General features: G+C 36.9%; 2 protein-coding genes and 1 long non-coding RNA gene across 5 annotated transcripts in view; 2 read left to right on the top strand and 1 right to left on the bottom strand.

Moving 5' to 3' along the window:
• ITK (IL2 inducible T cell kinase) overlaps positions 1 to 9,779 on the top strand; it is a 49,247-nt gene extending 39,468 nt beyond the window's left edge. Inside the window, exons 15-17 of the mRNA XM_026696143.2 lie at positions 3,188 to 3,306; positions 7,246 to 7,403; positions 8,878 to 9,779. Coding sequence (XP_026551928.1) covers positions 3,188 to 3,306; positions 7,246 to 7,403; positions 8,878 to 8,949 — 349 coding nt within the window. The 3' untranslated portion in view covers positions 8,950 to 9,779. The remainder of the gene's footprint in view (positions 1 to 3,187; positions 3,307 to 7,245; positions 7,404 to 8,877) is intronic.
• A 4,819-nt stretch (positions 9,780 to 14,598) lies between these two features.
• CYFIP2 (cytoplasmic FMR1 interacting protein 2) overlaps positions 14,599 to 25,434 on the top strand; it is a 60,994-nt gene continuing 50,158 nt past the window's right edge. The window contains exons 1-2 of one of the 3 annotated variants that reach the window (XM_087924228.1): positions 14,599 to 14,746; positions 25,081 to 25,221. In XM_087924228.1, the coding sequence (XP_087780354.1) occupies positions 25,105 to 25,221 (117 nt within the window). In that variant the 5' untranslated portion in view covers positions 14,599 to 14,746; positions 25,081 to 25,104. The remainder of the gene's footprint in view (positions 14,747 to 25,080; positions 25,222 to 25,434) is intronic. The other 2 variants (XM_026696671.2, XM_087924229.1) reach the window with 2 other exon arrangements.
• On the bottom strand, positions 18,632 to 22,006 carry LOC148126902 (uncharacterized). The gene is made up of 2 exons (XR_015741707.1): positions 20,936 to 22,006; positions 18,632 to 19,018 (listed from the first exon to the last, which is right to left on the bottom strand). It is a non-coding gene; the product is annotated as an uncharacterized LOC148126902 (long non-coding RNA).

Raw genomic sequence — 25,434 nt, 5'->3', positions numbered from 1 at the left:
GTTCCCTTTCACTATCTCTTGCTCTAATTCTACCTCCAATAGATATTTATAAAATTTAGAGATATTCTTTTTATTTGATCCTAATAAGATTTTATCTAAGTGTTGTAATTTGCTATAGATTCCAAACTCTTTGATATCTTGTTTGTATCTACTATGGCTTTGTATATATAACCACTGATCAATTTTAAATCCCTGTTCCTGTAAGTCCTGTCGAGTTCTTAATTTTCCTAAAGGATCTAATAAATCTTTATATTTAGTCGCTTTTGTTATATCCAAATTGTTGGGATGAACCATTGCCTCCATTGTTGAAAGCCAAATCGAATTTTTAAATAATGTTTTTTACATATTTTTTTCCAATTAGTTAATAGTGAATCTCTAATAAGATGTCTATGAAAGTACGCCTGTTTAGTTTTCCCACATCCCATAGAAATGCGTGCCATCCTCTCTGAAGGTCGTGCCCTTCCAAGGCTAGAGTTCTTTTATTCCGTAAATTGACCCAGTCTTTTAACCATAGTAAGTTGGCTGCCCAATAATATAATTCCCAGTTTGGAAGCGCTAGCCCACCTCTACTTTTTTGCATCTTGTAAGGCCTTAATACTGATTCTAGCTTTTTTCCTTGCCAAATAAATTTAAGAGTTACCTTATTTATATCATCAAAAAAAATTTTTGATAATTTTATTGGGATTGTCTGGAATAAGTAAAGGAGTTTTGGTAAAATGTTCATTTTGATTGTGGCAATCCTGCCCAGTAAAGAAAGCTGCAACTTATTCCAAGATTCTAGATCTTTCTTAATTTGCTGTAACAGTTTATCATAATTATTCTCTTTGAGTGATTTACTATGTGGTGTTAACCATATGCCTAAATATTTGACCTTTTTTGTTGCCTGTATCCCCATGGTTTTTTCTAATTCTTTCCTCTGGTTCTCTGTTAGATTTTTAGTCAGTAATTTCGTCTTATTTCTGTTGATCTTTAATCCTGCTACTGAACCATATTGTTCTAGTTCTTTTATTAGATTATGTCCTTTTTCCATGGGATCCTCTAGGAAGAAAACCATATCGTCTGCAAACGCCTGTAATTTATATTCCTCTGCCTTGACCCTAACCCCTTGGATTTCAGGATTTTGTCTTATCCGCGTAACAATGATTCTAAAGCAAATATAAATAAGAGGGGTGAGAGAGGGCAACCCTGTCTAACGCCCTTTTCAATGCTTAGTGGGCCTGTTTGTTCATCATTAATTAGTATATTGGCTTGTTGGGTATTGTAAATTGTTGTGATAATATTCTCGAATTTAGTGCCCAGATTCATGTTATAGATTTTTTGTATTAAAAAGTGCCAATGTAAGTTATCGAATGCTTTCTCCGCATCTAGAAACAAGAGTGTAAATTGTTTCTCTGGATGAGCTTCATAATATTCTAAGACGTCAATAACGGTTCTTAAATTGTTTTTAATTTGGCGGAATGGAAGGAAACCATTTTGGTCTTCATGAATGTATAAATTTAAAACTTGTTTTACTCTATTCGCAATAATTGAGGTAAATAATTTATAATCGGCGTTTAAAAGTGAGATTGGTCTATAATTGTTGATATATCTGGCATCCACATCCTCCTTCGAATTAACGCAATCAACGCCTCCCTCCATGAGTCTGGCATTTTGGCAGCCAAAGTACTTCTTAAACACTTCCAGCATCAGAGGCCCTACTAAATCTATTGTGGCTTTATACAATTCTACTGAATCCCATCTGGACCAGGGGATTTATTATTACATTGATTTTCCATTGCAGATTTTAACTCAGACCATGTAATATCCTTATTTAGTAATTCTTTGTCTCCTTCCCTATTGTTTTATCATTCGTATTCTCCAGATAAGTTCTTATTTTATCCTCATTGATTTCTTCTTTTTATATAATCTTTGGAAATAGTTTAATATAATATCCTTTTTCTTCTCAATCTCATGTTGTGGGATGCCTTTCTCGTCTATTAATTGGTGTATCAATCTCTTTTCTTTTTCTTTTTTAAGTTTATAAGATAGCCATCTTCCTGGTTTATTAGCGTGTTCAAAATAATTTTGTTTGGACCTTCTCAAGCTAACTTCTATTTTATCTTGTTCAATTAAATTCAGCTTATGTTTGGCTAGTATTAACTGATTTTGTAGTCCTTGGGTCTTAGGGTTTTTTGTAATTGTGTTTCTAAATCTTGGATTTGTTGTTGTAATGCGTTTTGTTGGGCATAAATTCTCTTGTTTCTCATAGCATTATAGGAAATTGTTGTGCCTCTTATAAATGCTTTCATAGTATCCCAAATGTTCTGTTTTGAAGTTGTTTCATTATTATTATCTTTTAGAAAATAGTTTAGCTCCTCTTTCAGTTTATTAATATACTCTTCTTCGTTTACAATTTGGTTATTTAGTGTCCATCTTTTTTTTATTCGTCTCCTATCCCTCCAAATTAGCTGTATTGGGTTATGATCAGCCCATTCATTCGGTAGAATTTTGATTTCTTTTATTTCATTAGCCAAGTCCAAATCCATCCAAGCCATATCTATTCTGGTCCAAGTCTTATGTGGGTTAGAATAATATGTAAATTGTTTTCCTTCAAGATTCCGTTCCCTCCATAGATCTTTTAAATTTAACTCTCTCAACATTTCCTTACATGCCGCAGAGAGTTCCCTTTTCCCCTTCTTGTTTTTTCCCCATATTACTATGGTCTTTCTGGTAGTCTGCAATGGAGTTAAAATCGCCAATCAAGCAAATGTTTCTTTTTCAAAGCCTACTATTTTTGGTGAAGGTGTTTAAAAATTTCCCCTGGTCATCATTTGGGGCATAGATTGCTACAAGTAAAAATGTGATGTGGTTTATCCAAACTTGTATAACCAGAGTTCTTCCTTCAGGATCCGACCAGATTAATTCTGCCTTTACATCTTGTTTTACATAAATTGCAATTCCTTTTTTCTTGTGTTGGTCGGCCGGTGCTGTAAAAAGTTTACCTAATTTTGGACAAATTAGATGTCTTTCGTCATTCTTCGAAATATGTGTCTCTTGAAGACATATTATATCTGCGTTATGTTGAATAAGTTTTGAGAATATCCTTTTTCTTTTTAATAATGAATTTAATCCGTTTATATTTTTTCATGCATGAGCTATACCATTATAATTACTGATTAATTACTTTAAACAAATTTATCTCTTTTAGGTATGTTCTTGATGATCAATATACCAGCTCCATGGGTACTAAATTCCCCATCAGATGGTCAGCACCAGAGGTTTTTTCCTATAACCGCTATAGCACCAAGTCAGATGTATGGTCATTTGGTAAGAGTCTTTAACAACAAATATCCTAGTCACATAATTGCTTCAAGCTCTTATGATTAAAAAACTGTTCATTGTTTATCTTAACAGGACAAGAAATTCGACCATGTTTTTGTCTTAGATAATCTCTAAAAATATTTCAACGTCATTTTTTAAAGTGTGAAGTATTTAAAGCCATATTTATTTTTAGAATTTTGTAAAGACGTAGAGTAACAAAAATTTTACAAAACACAAGAGCCTTCCATAGTTTATTGTCACTCCACATCACACGATTTGCATAAAAGGAGCTTTTCTGCTTCTCCCTTCTCAGTCTATTTCATATTTTTACTGGGTTGTTAAATCAGCCAAACAGTAATATAATCCAGATATGAAAATGAATACATATCTATAAATCAACAGCTCAAAAGCAATTAAAATTTTAATTTATTCAGCTAAAACGGAATCTAGGATAGAATATATAAATACATTTGCAATACCTGAATGACAAAAACATTCATTTGGTTAGAACGTAGTGCAGCTTAGTGTGGGTGGTGGGTTTGTGGGGGAGGTGTCTCTTATCATAGTCAGTGATCAGGTATGCTGGGACTGGTTGTTCAAGAAATAGCTAAAGAAATTTTTGTTTAAAAAAGTGTCCATGCTGTGTGAATAAAAATAAAGTCAACTGTGATAGGTTTGCAAGGTTCCCAAATAATCTGGTTTGTTATTTATAGTCAATCAGAAAAACAGCATTTTACATTTCAAGGACAGGTCAGTTTCTTTTTGCTTCTCAACCTTTCACCTTTCCTCTTTTAGACAAGCTCTTTTGAAGCCAGTCATTTAGCAAGTTGATTCACATCAACAAATTTTGATTCAAGTTAAGAAAAGGTCATAGGAGATTGTTCAAATGAATCAGTGCTGTTCTTTATTTTATTTTTCTAAATTTATGCTAATAGTGATTTATTTTTTCCAGGATGATCTGTCCCTAACTTAATCCTTCAGATCTTTCATTGGTGCATCCATTGCCATTGTGACTGAGTCCACCCACCTTGGTTATGCTTTTCTCTCTTTCTCTTCCAATTCACCCAGGATTACATACTTCTCCCAAGAGCTAGAATTTTACACAATATGATCAAAAATGTGACAATTTGAGCATGTTCATTTGTGCCCTGAGTGAGGACTTAGAATTGATCTGTTCAATGATTCATTTGTTTGTTTTCTTGACTATCTGTAGTGCTCTCAAAAGTATTTTCCAACACCAAAAAGAAACCTGTCAGGAATCTTTCTGTCTTGCATTTTCAAAGTTCAATTTTCACATTCATATAATGTCACAGAGAAAAATATTTCCTGCACAATTATGATGTTTGTAGATTAGAATACCTAAAAGTAATTTATGAATACCTGAATGTATAGAATAGCATCTGAATATCATTTCCAGGCCTTAATTTCTATTCTACTAAGTGCTATTCTGAGACATAAGCTATCCCACTATTTCAAGAACTTTCTTATTAATTGCACCTGTTGTCATTAGTTGGGCCATCTGTATATTTAACCATAATCTGTTTCTACTTTCCTTTAATTCATTATTGGAACTATCAGGTTATTTGCATTTTCAATTATCAAAATGGTATCATCAGCATCATGCAGGTATGCACCCACTTTTAACCCCATATTCAGCTTCCTCCAATTTAGTTTCGCACCAATACATATTCAGCATATAGGCTAAATAAAAAAGGGGCGAGTACTCATCTTTGTCTCTCTTTTTTGCCAATCTGAAGCTATTGTGGCTTCCTGATCTTTGTATAGTTTTTGCATGAAGGAAATTGAATATTTTAGGGTTTTTAAGCACATACAACAGTTTGACATGATCAACACAATGAAAGGCTTTTCAATAATTCCATAAATTAAATATAAACTCATATTGACTTCTTGTTGATATTCTTTGGCTTTCTCAATTATCCAGTAATGTCTTACATTTCTCAGCCTTTTCCAAAGCCAACTTGAGCATGTGGCATTTCCTCTTCCATGTCTGCATTGTTTTATTAGGATGTGAAGGAGTATTTATAATATTTTGCACATTTCTTTGGTATTGATATAAAAACTGACCTCTTCCAATCTGTTGACCTCTATGTTGTTCTATGTTCTATGTTGTTTGCTGGTGTAGTTTGATTAGAATCTTTACCCCATCTTTTTTGGTTGTTTGCCACAATTCTATAAATATTCCATCAGTTACCATAGACTTCCAAACTGATAATGAGGAGAATGCTGATTTAATGTCATCTTCTATTAGAAGATCTTGGAAGTATGGAATATCTTCTTCAGTATCTTGGATTTTGACATCACTATTGTACAGAATTTCAGCATACTCCTTCTATTTTTGTTTGTCCTTTTTGGGATCAGTTGCTGTCTGTCTATTGGTGTCTTTTATCATACCATTTCAAGTTGAAAAATCTTGAATTCAGATTTTTTTTTGGAAGGCTTTCCTTGTTTTTCATGTCTGTTTCCACAGTGTCATTATAGATATTGTTGCAGTTGCTTTTTATCTCTTCTAACAGTTTTCTGAAACTCTTTGTTAGGTTTCTTCCTGAGATCTTTTTCTTGGTTTTGGCTTCTCATCTCTTTTTGGCAATTTCCATTGTTTATTCTGACAAGTGGTTTGATTCCTTTCTTTTCTTTTCCTTTCTTCTTTCCTTCTTTCTTTTTGTTTCTTGGTCTTTGACACTCTCTTTTCACATTTATCTTTACAATGTCTTCAAATTCATTCCACAATTCCTAAGGTTCCTTATTGGTGAGGTTCAGGACTTCAAAGTGATTCCTAATGTTTTTGAAATGATGGGTATATGGTCAAGATCATATCATAGAAACTAGTTGGCTTTCTGCTTCCATTTTAGCTTAACTTGGAACTTGAACATTACCTGCAAAAATTGTAAACGCAAGGACTGTACAAAGTTAATTTTTCATCACTGTGGTATTTTGAAAGAGTTGCTAAAGAAGTCAGTTGCTAAATGAGGACTAGCTCTAGTATAGTCTTCTGACTATACTGCTGATGCTTAAAATATCAATGTGTAAGTGATTCATTTCATTCTTCGCTCTGTGGAGCTTTCCCATGTTTATGCTTCTTACATTTTATGCTCCGATTGTAATTCTATCTTTGTAGTTTCAGAGTTTCTTTTCTTCCATGGAAGCATCACCAACTAAATGTCCTGAGGCTTTAATCTAATAATTTGTACCCTGAAAGATCTGCAGCTCTTTCTCAATAGTGTTTTGAGTGCCATGTGACCTGAGGAGGGGCCATCATTCGGCACTATATTGTCTTTCACATTTAATGTCTACCCTTGTGGTCTTTTTGTAAAACACACAAGTAGTTTGATAATTGCCTTTTCCTGCGAATATGAAATGATGCCTTTGCTGTTGTCACTAAAGTGATTGTCTCCTTCTAGCATCTTCCTCTATCACCACTACCCAATATAGAGGCCTGCTTGTTTTTGAAGGGTAGCTGGGATGATCGCCATGCCTTAGATAACTCTATTAGGATTATATTCTGTTGATACATTTCTGGCATTCTTCACTCATCTCACCCAGTAGTACCTTCCTGCCTCTGCTGCCACCAGAACACAGAAAACAGCAGGATTAGGGAGGAGGGGGAGTGTAGTAATAGTAAGTCACAGTGAACAAACAACATATGACTATATAGTTGAAAGCAAACTCACAATCTGTTGACAATCTGGAGCCTGCTAATATTATTTCATTAGGATGACTAACCAATGGGCAACCTTACATTTTAATTTGGGAGAAAGTTCCTATAAACTTTCTCTAGTCATATATAGGATTGATTACATTGCGAATCTCACTGAAAAAAATATCTATTTTAAGCACTGGATCAGAACATTAAGATATTTGAGGAAGACAGAATGGCGGACACTGTTATGTTATTCTTCATAAATTATGTATCCTGCCTTATTTCAGGAGTATTGATGTGGGAGGTATTCACTGAAGGCAAAACTCCTTATGAGAATCGGACAAATGCTGAGGTGGTAGAAGAAGTCAGTGCTGGCTTCCGTTTGTATAAACCCAGAATTGCTTCCAATACCATTTATAAAATTATGCAACACTGTTGGAATGAGGTTAGTGCATCTTATTTCATGCAAGAAGGATGTAAGAATGAAGTAATATATTTTACATTGAGTCACACCCAACTCTTGGTAACTTCATGGACCTGACTGTAAAGGTTTTTTTGATAACAGTAAAGAAATGGTTTCTCAAAAAATGGCAGTTTTTGATTTTCTATCTAGCCTATAGCCTTGGTATTTCCCTAATTGTTTCTCATGAACTCAGAGAATTTAACTCAGATTAACGTTTGAAATTGGGTATGAGCTGCTACCTAGAAAACCAGTTTTCAAAAGTTTTATACAGCACCATTGGAAAATGTAAGAAAAAAAATAAATTAACTCGAAGCTTAAAATGTATTTTAAATTTCTAAGAAAAACAACTTATATATTGAGTTTTTAATTAGTCAAATATAGAAGTTTTAAAAATCTATAACATTTTGTTTGCAAATTTTTACTGGATCTTGAAGGAAAGCAGATATAATGCTAAAATGGAATGAAATTATAATAACAGTGTAGGATATCCACCAAGATTCCAGAAGTTGCTCTATCCTTGAAGATTTTCAATGATACACAAGTATAAGGCTTTAATGTTGCTTACTCATAAAAATAAAGAAATAAAAACAATTGTCAAATCACAGTTCCAGGTGGATCTTTGCATAGTCAGTATATCTCTATTTAAGAACATTAGCTGATATTACCAAGAGTTTTTAAGGATATAACTAAGTTATTATCTAGAAGTTTTATTATTGAAAAGCATGTAATCATTCAACTACACGTATTCTAACTAAGGTATAGGGACCATACATAATGTTACTAAGACCTGTGGTGACGCAGTGGTTAGAATACAGTACTGCAGGCTACTTCTGCTGACAGCAGTTTGGCAGTTTGATTCTCACTGGCTCAAGGTTGACTCAGCCTTCCATGGTCAGTAAATGAGGACCCAAATGGTTGAGGGGCAATATGCTGACTCTGTAAACTGCTTAGAGAGGGCTAAAAAGCCTTGTGAAGCTGTATATAAGTCTAAGTGCTAAGTGGTATTGCTACTACTTTGTATCTATTAAATTACAAGTCAAGAGTTTCTATCAATGCAGAAATGCTGAAAATATGCAAATGTTCATCTTTAATATGGAATGTGGAATTTTTTTAAAGTAAACATTATTTAGAATGGCTCATTTTATATTTGGATTTTAAATTATCCTTATTTAAGAATAGGGCTAAATATCTTTCTTGTAAAGTTGAACCATTCATCTAGTAGCTTTGTTGTGGATTTCCCTTCTGACATTTTCTATCTGTTACAAATGGCTTCACCTCCAGGAGGGAGGAAATGACAAATACATTTGCTATTGAAGAACACCATTATAGTCCCTTAAATTCATCAATATGGTCATCTAAAATGCTATTTTGTTTTAGACTTTTTTTTCATTATTGCCATTCTAATGCACTCATAAGTTAGCACTTAATTCTCTTTCCTTGTTTTTTTCTTCTTCAGAAGCAAAACGATAGACCGCCTTTTTCTCGCCTGCTCTACAATCTCAATGAAATTTCTGATTCTGATCATTAAGAATTAGTGGATTTGAGAGGATACAAAAACATACATGTTTGTAATCACTGGGAAAATATATTCATAATCTGCATCTTGAAGGAGTAATACAACTGCTACTGAGATACTAAGAAGACTCTTGGCCTTCTGAAAGAATTGAGAACCAAGAAAGTGGACAGTACAAGATACAGAAAAACAGTCTGGTGTGCTGTTCCCATGACTGTTTCCATTTCAAATAATGGATAGAGATGATAATGATAACAATAGCAGTAATGAGCTGAAGAGATCTGTTAGAGACCCTAATAGGGGAAATTATTTAATGAAACTACGATACAGATCCTACAAGCTTGCTTAAAGCTGAAAGAAAATATTCAACTTATTTGTAAATGAACAGTTTCAATAGCAGATTGAATGGATTGAATGGAGAGACAGAATGCAACAAAGTTAGGAAGGTCAAGAATGTGGATTAGATAGAGAGATTAAGGAATAGACATCTTTGATCTTCATTCTGATTTGGCTGCAGTGAAATAAGGGCTTGCATCAGATACATTGGAACCCTCATTCACATATTCCATAATTACACTATTATGGACAGATTCATGAGATATCTGAACTGAAGTACAACTGAATCCATTATCTGAGACCAGTTGAAGCTTTTTATTAATTTGGAAATTTTGAAAGACAGAGAGATATTGAGCTTTTTACCTAGAAAGAAAAGGAGGAAGATTGTAAATAAATGACTGATAGTTTCAACTTTCAATCAACGGTTAAAGATTTTACCCCCAAACTACCTTTCTTTCTAGGGCTAATCACCATTGTTTGATTGGTGTAACTATTTTCATGCAAAAAAATGCTGAAAAGAGATGTGGTTTTTTTCTGAAAATGAATTTAGTTTTCTTAAGCTAAAGTTCGTGATAAGCTTTTTGTCAGGTTCATTAAAAGTTGCATGGATATGTGAATGTCTACATATACATATACAACCTACTCCAAGACCCCACATACAAACCCCTAAAGACAGACCCCACCACCTACCTAGAAAAAACTACCAAATCCAAAATAAAAGCCTCCCCCATCAGTGAAGAAATCCAGCAAGGAATCATACCCAGAGAAAAATCATCCAGATGCCCCAAGCTTTATGGTCTCCCCAAAATACACAAAGAAGGAACCCCACTCAGACCAATAGTCAGCTCCATAGGCTCACCTCTACAAAACCTGGCCAAATTCCTCGCCAAACAACTACAACCCTATGCAGAATCCATCAACTCACACGTAAGAAACTCATTCCAGTTCATCGAGATCATAAAGAAACAAAACTTACAACCTAGCGACCTACTAGTAAGCTTCGATGTCATATCCCTCTTCACCCAAGTGCCAATAAAAGAAGCCTTGACAGCCATCCAAAACAAATACAACCCCCCAAGCACATCCTAGATCTAACCAACCACTGCCTATCCAATACATACTTCACCTACAATGGACAAAAATACAAACAAATAGAAGGAGCACCCATGGGATCACCCTCTCACCTGTCATCGCAAACCTCTACATGGAACACTTTGAAACACAAGCTCTAGAAAAATACGACCACAAACCCAAACTCTGGCTCAGATACGTAGATGACACCTTCATAATCTGGCCACACGGAAAGAAAAAAACTGAACAACTTCCTCACATACCTCAACAGCCTACACCCCAAAATACAATTCACCATGGAAACAGAAGCCAACAATCAACTTCCTTCCTAGATGTCTTGGTATACAAAAGATCCAATGGCTCCCTAGGACACACCATCTACCAGAAGAAAACACATACTAACCGCTATCTACATGCACTCTCACACCACCACCCAGCACAGATCAATTCCGTAGCCAAGACACTCATCTCCAGAACAAAATGCTTAGCTGATGAACAACACCAAAAACCGAACTACACACTCTCACCAACGTACTTACAGCCAATGGATTCCAAAGAAAGAAGATTACCCACCTAATCCAAAAAGAAACCCCAACCAAAATCCAAGACAGAGAACAAGAAAACGGCAAAGCCCTCCTCCCATATATAAAAGGCACTACAGACAAAATTAGCAAGATCCTCCAAAAACACAACATCAAAACAGCATTCTGCACAAACAGAAAAATATCCACCATCCTAAGAAACCCCAAAGACAAAATTGAATTAGAAAACCAAGGAGTATACGAAATCCCCTGCACTGCCTGCCCTACCACATACATTGGACAAACTAACAGAAGAATAAGTGCACGCATTGAAGAACATAAGAACTCAATCAAAAAAGAAGAAACGACCTTTTCCTGGTCCAACACCTCAAAGCCACAGGACATGAAATTGATTTTAAAAATACCAGAACTATCGCCAAAACCGAACACTTCAACAGCAGAATAATCAGAGAAGCCATAGAGATAGAAAAACGCCCACACAGCATGAACAAACGAGATGACACCTCCCGCCTTCCAGCCATTTGGAAACCCACCCTCATGAACAGACGAGTACCTAACATGAAGAAGGACACCAGACCCACACCCATGAGAGCCACACAAGATGCCACCACCACACTTCCATATAGAAAACAGACTCCCACCCATTCAGAAAATGAGACACGACCATGGACCAGAAGCTGCACTGCAGCTGCATCACTACCCACTTCAAACCCCTCTGAGCCATACATGAAGCAAACCGACACCCACTATGAAGATGCAGCAGGACCACGTACTAGAAGCCAAACAGCAAGATCACAACTCACCAGCTCAAATCCCCAGCAACTAAGACTAACCTGAGAACAACCAAGCCCCCACCTGAACAGAACACGCCTCCAACCAATCAGAACACGGCTAACCCCCAACCAATCAGAACACAGCCAAACCCCTACCAATGAGAACACACCCCCACCCAATCAGAACACAGCCAAGCCCCCACCCAATCAAGTCCCACCCCACTGGCAGTTAAAGGAGGAAGCAGCTGCAATCTCACATTACTCTGAGAAGCACAGAGCTGGAGACAGAAGCCTGAAGATGATGAATGAGACTTCATCGAAACGTTGCCTAGATACTTCGAATCTTACGCGGGAGAAAACCCGAACAACCAAAGATCCACATACAAATACCGCGAGAACCTCAGAAAACAAATATATATATATATATTTGTTTTCTGAGGTTCTCAGGTATTTGTACAACAACCAAAGATCCATATATATATATATATATATACATACACATACACACACACACACACACACACACACACACACACACACACACACACACATATATATATATATATATATATATATATATATATATCCCCAAATATAAAAATTGCTTTTATGAAATTATTCTGAACTTTTCTTATCAACTTGGTCTGATGTATTTGTGACTGTGAATGTAAATTTTTTTAGTCAGAAATATACCGAACATATATTTAACCATTCCTTTAAAAATAAGCAGTATGTAACTTTGCTTAGTGTAAATCACTTGTGGGCCTGAAATATGGCTGAATTCGTCTTCCCTGGGGTTTGCTATATCTTACTTTTTCAAGGAGGAGAAAACTATTGAAGATTATGGACTACATCAAACTTTGTTTTTCTGAATTAAAATTCCACTACGCATGCATATCAGCACACAGTAAAAGAAATTAATTGCATAATGTTTGTAAAACATTAACATTCTAAAGAAATAAAGCTGTGAAGGATGCTTCTGAAGTATTCAGGGTCAGGTTCTCAGGGTTCTTAGTGTCACAGACCTGGGGCTCAAAAATTTTTTGACCATTAGATGGAAAAGTAAATTGTCCCAAGATTGAAGAAATAGTTCGATGCACTGAAGAAATAGTTCGATGCATTGAAAGGTTAGATAAAAATAATGGAAGAATTCTGGTATATATTTTTGGATTTTGTGTTTCGGGCTGGAAAAGATCAGGCACCAATCTGTAAGAGAAAAAAAGAGGAAGGCACAGGATCAGCCCTCCCACCTGCCCCTGTGCTTTTCTCTTCTTTATCCTCTCAGCTGATTGGCGCTGCAGGTCTCAGCTGGTGTGAGGAAAGCTGCACGCCCGAGTTAGGCAAAACGCGCCCACCAAGCCACACCCACTGAACTGGTCATAAAACAAACTGAATCCCACCACTGCACCAATCAATTATAATAGCCTGGGTACCATAGAGGCGCCAGTGATATCATGTGCATCATGATGTCATCAAGCAAAGTATATATTACATGCTTTGGACATGGACATTCATATTTCAGTTGAGCCATGCATTATTTTTCCAACTCTTAAATTATGAATTAGTTCCTTGCAGGTATGTTTGTAGTAGTATCACAGGTTCATAAAATATTATATTTATTAATAAAGGTTTTTCCTTAGTGGCATTGAATTGATATAAAGCTGGGCCAAACCAGGTTTGTGGTGGTCTCTCATCATAGTTCCCACACAGGTTTACTAAAATTCTTTGCTAACCATTTGGGAGGGGATGTACACTTCTTTATGCTAGTTATTTTAGGGATGGTTTTAAATGATTGAATTATGTTTGAAAGGAATTGCTATTGAAGGATTTTGTATATAATTGCAATATGTTTTATATTATGCTTATACTTTAAAAGTATTATCCATTTTGAGCATTGTTAAAATATTAAATATGTTTTTTAAGCCAGGAAATAAATAATGGTTCTATACATATTTATAAAATGTGACAGAGTAGATATGCATTTAAAAGTCATCTGTATAAAAGTTTTCTTTAATTCTGTTAATGAATAAATCTAAAGTAAGAATATTAAAATAAACGTGAACTTTGACATGAAGTCAAAGTTATGTATGCACTGTTAATTAAAATGTTCTTGATTTATCTATGTTACATCACTCATATCCGGTTGCAATTCCAGTCATGTACTCAGAAAATTCTGTGCACAACCCACTGAAGCAGTCCAACTTGTGTGTCTTTCAGGTATGTTGAAATTCAATTTCCATAAACCCCTTCCAACATGGCAGAAGTTTATGGCAGGAAAGACAAAAGCCCATCTTTGGAGGACATCAGGCTGGAATACCATAGTTTCCCCCTGTCCAGTAGCCATAGAGACATTGTAGCTTCATTTTTTTTCAGAAGGAGCTCTAGAATCGATTTCCTTCCAAAACATTTATTATAACACGTTTAGTTATAGGAAGAGAAGATGTTTGGGGGGGAGTACTTGCATTAGTTTTAAAGGAAGTTCATCTTCCACATGTAAAATACAAGTTTGCTCATGACAAATGCAACTCTGTTCTTTTAGTCTGAGGATGGGGAAACCCCAAGATTTTTAATTAGAATTAGATAAGAGAGTGAGTGTGTGTATGTGTGTGTGTGTGTGTGTGTGAGAGAGAGAGAGAGAGAGAGAGAGAGAGATTTTTTTAAAAAGTATGAATGAATCCTTATCTGATTAACAGGTGCAACCTGTCTTCGGGACAAGAGTGTGGCTTCTTGAGGGGTAAGCAGCCGGCGGACGGGCGGGCAATGGAGAAGTAGGTTTCTCGCGGCGGGTGGGAGTCGCTTTAGAGCAAGAGCTCAGAAAGTCTGCACCGGCTACAGCCCGGTCGGCTGCTGCTCTGCGTGTGCGAGAGAGAGAGAGAAAGAGAGAGACAAATAGATCCAAGCGGCAGCAGCAATCGAGGAAGGGGGAGGAGGAGGAGGCGGCTGTGGCGGCGGAGGTGGAGACTGCCGAGTGGTGGCAGCGGCGGCGGCGGCGGCAGCGTCGACGCTGTAGCATCCCTTCCTCTTTCTCCGCTGTAGCCACCGTTGAGCCCAGCCGCAGAGGCCCTGTAAGCATCCTTCCTCTCCCGCCAGGTAAGTAACGGGACTCTTCGCTATTTGTATCCCCGGTAACCTCGCGGCTTCTTCTTGCGGTGGGCTTGGAGAGCTACCATCGAGCACGAGGCGGGGACCCCGATATTGCCGCTCGGGCGACGGCGGCGAGCGAGCGGGGGCTGCTCTTCGGGTGAATGAAAGAGGGGGAGACCTGCCGGCCACCGGGCTGGAAGCGGGGGAAGGGGCAGATGCGTGAAGGGAAGCGGGGAGAAACACTACAGCGAGAGGCAAAGCCGCAGGTGTAGCTTTTGAGGAAGCGGGCGCTGGAACCGAGACTCTTCCCTCGGCTCCTCCGCCGCCCACCACCTTTCATTCATCCGCTTCTGGCCTCCTCCGTAACCCTTCCGATCGCTAAGCTAGGGCGGCCTTGGGTGGGTTGACGGGTGCGAGGGAGGTGGAGGCGGCTGCCTGCAAGAGCTGGCGGTGACAGCTTGGCTGCTGCAGGGCGGCTCAGCCCGAGCGGCAGAGGCTGCCCCGATTCAAGCCTTTCTGCAACAGGCTCTTAAGAGACCCCGGCTGAGGGGGGAGCGAGAGGAAGGGAGGGGGCACCAGCAGGTGCGGCTGTCATTCTGCCGGGAGAGCGGGCCCTGTTAGCCCCCTCGGGAAGAAGGATTTTACGAGCGATATCCCAGAATGCTTAGAGATACCTATGCTTACGCATCGAGAGGCCTCCTTGTTTATAAGAGTGCATCAAGCAACTGCCATGTGATCAGCCTTTATTATTGATGTCTTTCGTGGAAAAAATATATATATGTGATCCAACGCTGCGTTTTCCACGCCATGAAATGCTAATTGGATTTTTTTGGTGTTTAACACAAACACCCGTCAGACTGAATTAAGGGATGGCTTTGGGGGTTTAAATTAAACCACCCGCAATTAGAAAGGAGCTTGCTACTTTAGTCTTTCTTTCAAAATAAATGGTGTGATGCATAGGAACAAACATCTGGGAGGGGTGGCTAATAGAAAATGCTCAAAGGAAATGGAATCGCAGCAGGTGTGTTTTTCAACTTGAAAAATAGAAAAAGATGCTTGGGTGGTTAAATATGAAAAATAACGTAGTTATCTAAGTCAGGCTTATTCGAACATTTTTTCTACCATCTTGTTCTTAATGGAGTCTTTAAAGAAAAGGTTAGACCAATGGGCAATATGGACTAGAATTTCAGAATTGGAATCTGAAATTGGCTACATCAAATTATTATTTTTATGTGTCATTTAAATTCTACCCTTGGGGATACCTTAAATAATACTATTGTAGCATCAAATGTATGAGGCAAGCTTTTGTGCCTATAAAACATGTGGGTTGGAAATCAGTGCCAAACAACAGCTAGATAAGGTTTGCAATGAATTGTACTGTCAATCACAGCTGAGATCTCTGAAATAAAAAGGGAACTGGACATACAGAAAGGAATAGTCTAGTGTAGTTTCATTAGGCTATTTTAAAGGTAGGCCCTGTGAAAGTTAAACAACCCAGATTTTGAAGTTTGCAGGTAAAAAACGAGATTGCTGTTAGTAAAATAGAAGGCCCCTGAGCCATCTGTTGCTGTCACTATGGGGGCCTAGGGACTTCCCATCACAAAAATCTCAAGTAATGAGATTGACTTAATTACAGGAAGTGGAAAGAGGCATGCAGAGATCTGATGTTATTCCTAGGCTATTTCGTTAGGAGAAACATTGGACCTTTGTGGATAAAAAAATGTTTTTGGCTGGTATAAGAAATCAGCTGATTTTAATCTGCATTGAAATAAAGCTTTAGCTAACACCAGCTCTCAAAATAAAATAAATTCTCCAACTCAGCGGCCAAGAAAATAGTTTTATCCATACAGCCAATCATATTCTTCCAGATTAGCACAAATAAACATAATTTTCAGAGTGTGCATTTGGGTATGTACTGATTAAACACCTTTTTCTTCAAACCCATCTTGCTTTCCTGGAATCTTTTATTTGCCCATGAATGCTTTTCTTTGCCATTTGAGGCTCAGACCTATTCATATTTACATGGTGTGGTACTTATTGAATTAGGGAAGATTTTCTTCTAAATAACTTTCTTCTCTTTTTGATTTTATTATGTTTTTGCCCTATTTTGGTACCAAGATGATATACAAGACTACTTACAATAATAAAAAACAATCAGTAAGGCTCCAAAAACATTTTATACTATAATGAATAAAAAGCAAATGTGAAATTAAATTTCACTACAAGAGCCAAGAACTCAGCTTCATCTGTAAACTGTACACATTTATCAATGGTTCTTCGTTGTGAGAAAATATTCATAAAAAGACAGGGTTCATATTAGGGCAAGAATTAAAAGTCACTTCTATAAGTTGAAAACCTTCCAGTGTGACTTTCAGTGAGAATCAGAATCAGTATGAGAAATTATATATACTATAGTCTGAAAAATACTATGTTACCATATATGTTTTTTTCCATACACTCACCCCACACAGAACATTTTGGGGTACAGTCACTTTTTCTCAAGTTGTTTTCATAGGAGGTAAATTCATATGATGGAAACTTGCCACATGAAGATTCTAACTGTATAGAAATCAAAGCTATCTTGATAGGACACAGAAAGAAGCCAATGGTAATTTAAGATAAATTTTCATTGAATCCACTGTAAGGACTTTCATTGTGTCAGATTGGACTATTGTTATATGTACTTCATTACTATGTTTGCAGGATATAAAAGGAACAGGGCCCTGCCAATGTACAGCTAACATTCGATGGAAGAGGAGCATCAGAGAAAGATGAATCATTGATTTGGTTTGAAAATTATATTAACTTGATTTAACCTTAGTTTTGTTCCCTGCCTTCTTTGGAATGGGCTTGAGGAAGAGAGCTTGCTTTTCTGAATCAAACAGATCAGGATTATTTATCACAATTCAGTTTTGTTTTGCTTCCCTAAACCTTGATCAACAGTTTGCATTCAACTATATTGTGAATCCTTTCATAAGTTTTAAATTTTGTTTTGCCTACACTGAAAAAGTAAGCAAAAGAAAAGTACAAATAAATGCTGTATTAAAGACTTGATAGTGACAACAGAGCTATTTTTAAAAGGAGAGAGGAAGAGAAAGAAGGCCCAAGTATTATAATATAATATAATTAAATGTTCTTTTTGCCTCTTTGAAAAAAGAGGACTAATGGAAAAAAACTGACAGTAATTAAGCCATAATGACTACTTCACCCATAATAGTTATAGAAAGTGGATTTACAAACATCCAGAAAGTCAAAGGGAAAGCCAGCAGGGAAATTAGGAAATCACTGGGGACAATGTGCTGCTGGGGGAGACTTATCCCCAGTGATTTCCAAATTTCCCTGCTGGCCTTCCCTTTGACTTTTGTGCATCCTGCACACCTTCCCTGACCCACACAATGCCTTTCACGCTTACCTTTGAACCCTCCTCTGTCTGGTAGCAACACCAACCTGCCTGCAGTCCTAGGACTTACAATTTCCTGCCAGCTTCTCCACTGATTTCCGGCAAGAAATTGCCTCATATCTCAAATATTTCTTCTTAAAATATAGAAAAATGTTTTCTCCCTGGAATATGATTACAAAAAAAACATTTTTCTTGAAAATAATTAAGGAAATGGGAATAGAGTTTTTGGACTCTGTCTAAGAGGTATTGGAACCCAAGAAGTGGCATTGCGTGATTTAAATGATAAAGAAATGATAAATGCATTTATTTAGTAGAAGCACACAACTCAAATTAAACATACTCGGTTCTACTTCAAAGATGGGTGACAAAGCCACAATAACCATCTGTTCAGTAATAGTTAATTCAATAAGAATGAAAGCTACATTAATGAAAAACTAAATTTTAAATGGATTTGGTATGCTCAATTTAGAACAATAAAGTAAGAAAAAAAGTCTACAAATATAGTAAGTTCTAATCTGAAACAAATGTGCACAAAATTACACTCAAAGGAAGGAAATTGCATGTAAACTCTCCTGAGTTTGTTTGGGGAAGGAATGTGATTCTTTCAAGTAGATCAAGGAACAGCAACTTCTCTAGACCTCTAGGCCATAACAAACAATAAAGCACAGGCGTGCTCAGTTAAAATAAAAAAGGGAAGTTGGTGGGGCAGTTTTGAATGTACCAAATCTTTTTTGTTAGGTTCACACAGGTATGAAAAGGGATGGGATTTTGATGATGATGCTGCAATTGTCATCTTATCTCTGTCCTCCATTGGCTGTCCCCAGAAACTGATGAATTGGCATTCTTCCATGAGCTCATGCAAGACTGGGAAGTCTTAGCTACAGAAGGGAGAGCACAAGAAGTCAGGTTACTGTCTTAGAATAGATGGATAGGTGGGCTAGCTGATTACTTCTTCCATGTATATATTAACTACTTGGAATATTTAAGCAACTGAGAAATTAACTGTAAAAACTGAATTTGATGAAGTCTCTTTCTCTTAAGTATATGGAACTTTAACAAAATTCCAAGTAACATCCATGTTTGTTTTGTTAGACTTTCTTTTAATACATCAGACATCATAAGGGAAAGAACAAATTCCAAAGACAAAGTCTGTTTGTAGGGACTGAGAAAGTTAGAATAGTTTCAAAAATATTTAACCATCATACTTCTTGAAAAAGAAATTTGCTAGGTTAGATTCAAGACTAGTTCCTGTTTTAAACATGTGGGTGACACTTCTATGCTGCTTATCTGGGAATAAACCCTATCTGACACATTGTGATTTATTTTAATTGAACATATTTAAGATAACCTTCATGTTCAATTTAAATTATTGTAGTGCCTTTCTCTGTTTTTCTAATGGATTGCATCTTTTATTTCTATATTATTATTCAAATCAGTAGAAAATTTTAAGATCTCTTCTGATGTCATAATTGTGGATTGTTTAGTTAATACATAGTAGTTCCCTTCTCCTTATGTTTTCTCATATTTTGTTTTCCCATTCCTTGCCCTAGGATAAGAAGGGTAATAGCAACAAAAGTTAGAATGGAAACCATTTGTATCGAAATAAAACTGCCTAGATGATGGTAGCAATACAGTGCTTATTTCCATGTTTGGATTGTAAAAGATTGTTTTCTAGATCAGAGAAACTAATTGGTCTGTATGGCTTTTAGAAAAAAAAGTTTTGAGATTTGCATGGTTACGTCCCTGTCCTCAGCCAGCCACACCTTTTGGAAGCAAGTCCCATCCACACGTACTTTTCCACCATGTGATGGATAAATGAGGTATTTTGCATACTAATGTGTCATTCAGCAAAAGCTGTCTGAGACCATTGGGCCTAGTAACCCTCCTCTCCAAACTGAAGAAGAGGGATGACCTTGAAGACTAAGACCTGTATTAAATGCTGCTATTCCTTCTTCTGGAATGGCTCACCAAAAGCCTCCTGTCATAGTTCCCATGAATGATAGGAATGTGAATATACCCCCTGCCTCAATATTAGCTTCTTGAGATTTCCATATTGTCATACTCTCTATTCCATCATTCTGTAAATCTAGTTGCAAAAATATCCAGGTCGTTCTCTTGGTTTATCATTTATATTTTCTTTCTAAATTTTAAAATCTAACCAGGTTTGTTTTTTTTTTTACATCAAGTGAAACATTCTTTTCTAACTATTGTCTTGACCTGTTACTTGCAAATCCACTTTCAATCCACCTCCGTCTTGTCAGATAAAATTTGTTCTACATATGATATTTTTTCAATCACATCTGTTGGACATAGTCTTATCATGGAAGCAGATATCATTACTGACATTGTTATTATTGTGGCTACCATTTTCTGATTCCATTCTTCAAACGTCATAACCATCTTGTTGACCTGTATATCTTTCCTCTACCCAAAATTTAGTCCTCTCCAGTGTCCAGTCAATCAAATTATGAGTTCCATGCAATCAAGTACTTCCAATCAAAATGAGCAAATTAATGTGCAAGCATGCAGTTTTTCTGGACTCATTTTTGGAATCATGAAATTCCATATCTATGTTATGTCTTGTGAAAACCAAAATAAAATCTATTTCCCATGAAAAGGTGTTTATAATTAATTAAAAAATATTACTATAAAAGATTCAGTATTCCTTTTTTTTGGACCTTTAGTTGATATATAACTTTCTAAGATCAAAATCATATTTACTTTTTGCTGCTTATTTCATATTTATAAACTTATAATTAAAGTATTCTTTCATCCAGAATTAAAAGCAGACTCACCTGATGTTTTCAAACTTGTCATTTTGAAGATTTCTAATAGCTTAGAAGTAGTTAATGAGCAATTTCCATGAGTGATTTGCAAAGTGCAGTTTGCAAACTTAGTGTCCTTTAAAAGTTTCCACTGTGATTGTGAGCAAGATGATGACACCAATTGTTTTTCAGTATTCAAATCTCAGAAAACCAATGTCCTACAGACTCCTGAGAAACAACTATCCGGAGCACACGTAGGCAATCTTCCATCCTTATTTGGAGATGTTCCTAGGACCTATCCACTCACCAGTTCCTCCTCCTTTGCCTTGGTCATTGGCTGTCCTTTTCCAGAGCTGTCTTCAATTCTCCATTCTTCCGCTGGAAGTCCCCACAAATACTTACATGTTTTAGTAACATTTGTTAGTTAGAAAACCTACCAAACTCTTTCTGAATTTTATGTCCCTTGTTTCCATACTGCAATTAACAAAAATGTATAAAATAAATGCAAATAAACTGAAGAATCCTGAATCAATATCAGATTCAGCATTTGAATGGCAGCACAATTAAATTATGTGTTCCATGTAATTGAATACTTCCAACCAAAATCAGCAAATGAATGTGCAAGAATGCAGTTTTTCCAGATTCATATAGTTCTTTCAGATGTCACCAAGCCAATTAAAAGTTTATTTTCCACTGGAGTTGCTGCTGCCTTAGATTGATACTAGAAGCACATGAAAGAGCTATGTTTTCTGAGCATCTCTGGAAAGTAATAACTACATTTTGGAATGAAGGAACCCCAAATTAATTAACTAGCTCTTCTGTGTTCATAAAGTAGCAAATTCATTCCAGAGATCCAAGCATACTACTGATTTCATTTGTTTTGTAGTGGCTGGAAATACTTGTATACTTATCTGTATGAAAAGGGGGTAGGTGAATCTCCATGGATTTGTTTTGTAATGAAGCCATAAATCACTCCAGATTGTACAGTGATAGTGCTTTCTGTGTTTTTGTATTTCCTGTACAAAAAGTAAAACAGCCTATTTTTCAAAAGTCCCTCTTTCAAGTTCATTGGTATTGAATAATCTTCATCTAACATCCAGCTGTTACATCTTGAGAATCTGGAGTTGCAACTGCTGTCTCTTGAGCATGATGATGCAGGAAGTGTTGCACTTATACATGAACCACAGACCTAACAGTTTGTTTGCCTTTCCTCAACACCCCTTCCCCCACCATCCTGTTTTGTTCACTTTTGAGATCTCACTTCAATCAACCCTGCCTGGTTTAGGCCTACGAGGAGGCACAGATGGTTTCTGTTGGCTAATATTTCATGCTGACCTTTGATCGATGACCCCATGAACCCATTGCTGCAGCTTTGCAAAAGGGCAACTTTCTTTGGCTCGGATTGCTTGTGATAATAACTCCAACATTAACTGGCAGATGTTCTTCATTCATGTGAGAATGCTGGGTAGATCTCTTGCTCCAACAACTCATTTGCTTTTTTAGAAATCAAGAATTGGGAACACAAAGTTAAAATTACCTACGTAAACAGTAGAAACTATTGTGGATTAAGAAACCTGATTCGTTTCTTTATTAGAGTTGTTGGATTGCCAAGTGTGAGTGTGTGTCTCATGTCCCTGTCCCTTTAACACAGCTTCTTTGTGGGAATAACATAGTAGGGAAATTTCCCCTGATGCAGAAGATAAGAAGCTTGTAAAGTCCCACCAATAAATTTTTGTGTCTTTAAATTGTTAAACTATAAAGATGCTAATAAAGAAGAGAAGCTTCATTTTTGTGAAACCTCATAGAATATATCATGATTTTTTGTGCAGTTTTGAAAGAGAAAAACTGCTTTTCAACTCCTATTTTAGCAATGCTTTTGCAAATAATATTTGAGGACAATATTTTATATATAATACATATGAACAGGATTGGGGGCACCATTTGACTTTTTTTGATACCCATCCATCCTTTGGAAACACTTCTGTTAGTTTCCATATCTTCCATACATTGTGGAGATATTTGGGTGGAGATAATTCCAACTCTTTTTTTTGTGTTTTCTTTTGATGAAACAGTTCTCTGCCTGCTGAGCTCTTTGAACTGCTTACTATGATGTTTAGGTTGCAATGAAATAGTAGTGCTTCTACATTGCCTCACATACCAGTTGAAAAAGACTGCTTTTCTGTGAAATTAGTTTCCAAATTTATTTGCACATCTGCAAGCAGAAACCCCTCCCCTCCAAATGATTATACAAGAGATAAGATTGCTGTGAAAAAAACAAATGTCACCTCATTGCCTTCGAAACAATATTATTATAGTGCCAATAATTCTCCAAGGTAATTGACTTTTATAATTAGGGTTGCTACCTTGGCATTGAAATTCAATATTTTAGTTTCTTTAGCTTCTTCATGTGCAGAAGCATTCAGATTAAGTTTTTTCAGATAAAATAGGAGGGCCCCATAGGTCATTTTCCTAAAACTCTCTTGCTTTATGCTATTATTTTCATGAAGCCTAGGTGAGCAGTTGCTTTGCTCAGTCACAGGAGAGAAATCATTTGATATATATCTTTGGATTGGCACACTCTTATTAGTAGTTTAGCTTATACCCTCTCTTCATTTGATGACCACTTCTGTTCCAATGATAGGGTCATAAGAAAAATGGTCACTAAGTGAACATATGACTGAGAGAGCTGAGAAGATCAGTAATTGTTGCCATCTTGTGCAGATAAAGTTCTCTCCTACAGTGTCTTTCCCCCTACTTTTTGCCCCTGTTGCAAGGTATCTCTTCCTGAACTGCTTGTCTCTGCAGCTTAGCACTTTCTTAAAGTTCTAAGGAAAAATTAGTAAGATCAACTCTGTGACCTTAATGAGCTGATTAAGACCCTGGGCTCCCTCTCTCTTGCTTCTTGAAACAGACCAGCTTTTAATCAGTTTCACACTGAAGTCACAAAGGTGCTTTTTCAAGAGGCAACTGGACTTTCTAGTTTTTCTTTGAAGACATTTCACTTCTCATTCAAGAAGCTTCTTCAACTCTGACTGGATGGTCAGAATGGAGAATGGAAGGATTTGTACTCCTTGCAGACAGCTAGTCAGTTGAATTCTTTTATAGAGTCACTGAGGCCACCTGGCCTCAGGGTCACCTGAGCAGTGCAAATGGGTGTGGAGCCTTCTTGAAAGGACTGTGTTGTAGACTGAAGATAGATGATGTTGTATCCCTCCCCCTCTCTTAAGAGAGGGCTGTTCAATTTTGACATAGATGGCCTCTTTGACCCCTTTTTCCAACCAGTAGTCCTTTCTGTCCAAAATGTGGACTTTGCTGTCTTCAAGTGCAGATGGACTGTTGAATCTTGTTCTGATACGTTTGTTCTCCTACATTGTGCCATGCATTTATGAAGTGGTGTTTCGTTTCCCAATGTACAGATCTGCACATGGCTCACTGCATTGTACTGCATATACATTGCTCAGTTTGTGTCTGGGTGTTTTATCCTTGGGGTGGACAAGCTTCTGCTTCAGTGTATTCTTGGATTTGAAGTATGCACGTATGTTGTGTGAGCTGAAGATCCTCCTGAGCTTTTCCGATAATCCTGCAACGTATGGGATGACAATGTTGCTTTGTTTATTGTTCTCTTCATTGTCTGTTATGGACGAGCTCCTGTAGGGTCTTTTTTGAGATTTGATGAAGGCCCACTTAGAATAGCCACATGTTCTGAAGGCTTCCTTGATACGTTTTGGTTCTTTTTCTTTTCCATATTTGCTGGTAGGCAGGCTTTCAGCTCATTGGTGTAGGGTGGTGTAGGGTTCTCATAATTCCCTTTTTGTGCTCCAGTGGGTAGAAGGAATCAAAATATAAATATTGATCGGGGGGGGGGGTTTACTGTAAACTAAATGTTAAGGCTACTGCCTTCCTTCAACGGAAAACCAGAAATTCAGTTACCTTTTGAAAAAGCACCTTTGGAACATGACCTGGAGGATAGAGAATTTCCAAGGACAGTTTCACACTGAAAGCTCTTGTCCTAAACATCACCCAGCTGACCCAGCCTAAGGTGGCACTAGAACTCATAGTCCCCATCAGAAACAGTCATGTTTTGTGTTGTTGCCTGATTTCCTTCAGTACTCATTCTATAGTTATGTATTTCTATTTCAGTCTCACAATGTAAGCAGTTGTTATTGTTGTTTTAGCGGTGAGTCTAAAAGCTGGGAACCATGACAACTCACGTAACCCTGGAAGATGCTCTGTCCAATGTGGACCTCCTGGAGGAGCTGCCATTACCAGATCAGCAGCCATGCATCGAGCCACCTCCATCATCCATTATGTACCAGGTAACCAATATTTCCTTAGAATCATACCTTAAAGTAACTCATCAATCATACTTTGAAGAGAAGAAGAAAGTTTGTCAATGGGGAAAATATTGGAGAATTCCAAGAGGCAGATAGAATAATGTGGAAGAGGACAAGTAAAAAAAAAACTCAAAGAAGTAGGATAAGAACGTTAGCCATGTGATAGTTTGGCTGTAAAGCTGTATTCTCATTTAG

The sequence above is a fragment of the Pseudonaja textilis genome, chromosome 2 (genome assembly GCF_049901715.1).
Source record: "Pseudonaja textilis isolate UNSWEBS1 chromosome 2, rPseTex1.2, whole genome shotgun sequence".
Lineage (NCBI taxonomy): Eukaryota > Metazoa > Chordata > Lepidosauria > Squamata > Elapidae > Pseudonaja > Pseudonaja textilis.
This window is presented reverse-complemented; position numbering and strand designations above follow the sequence as displayed.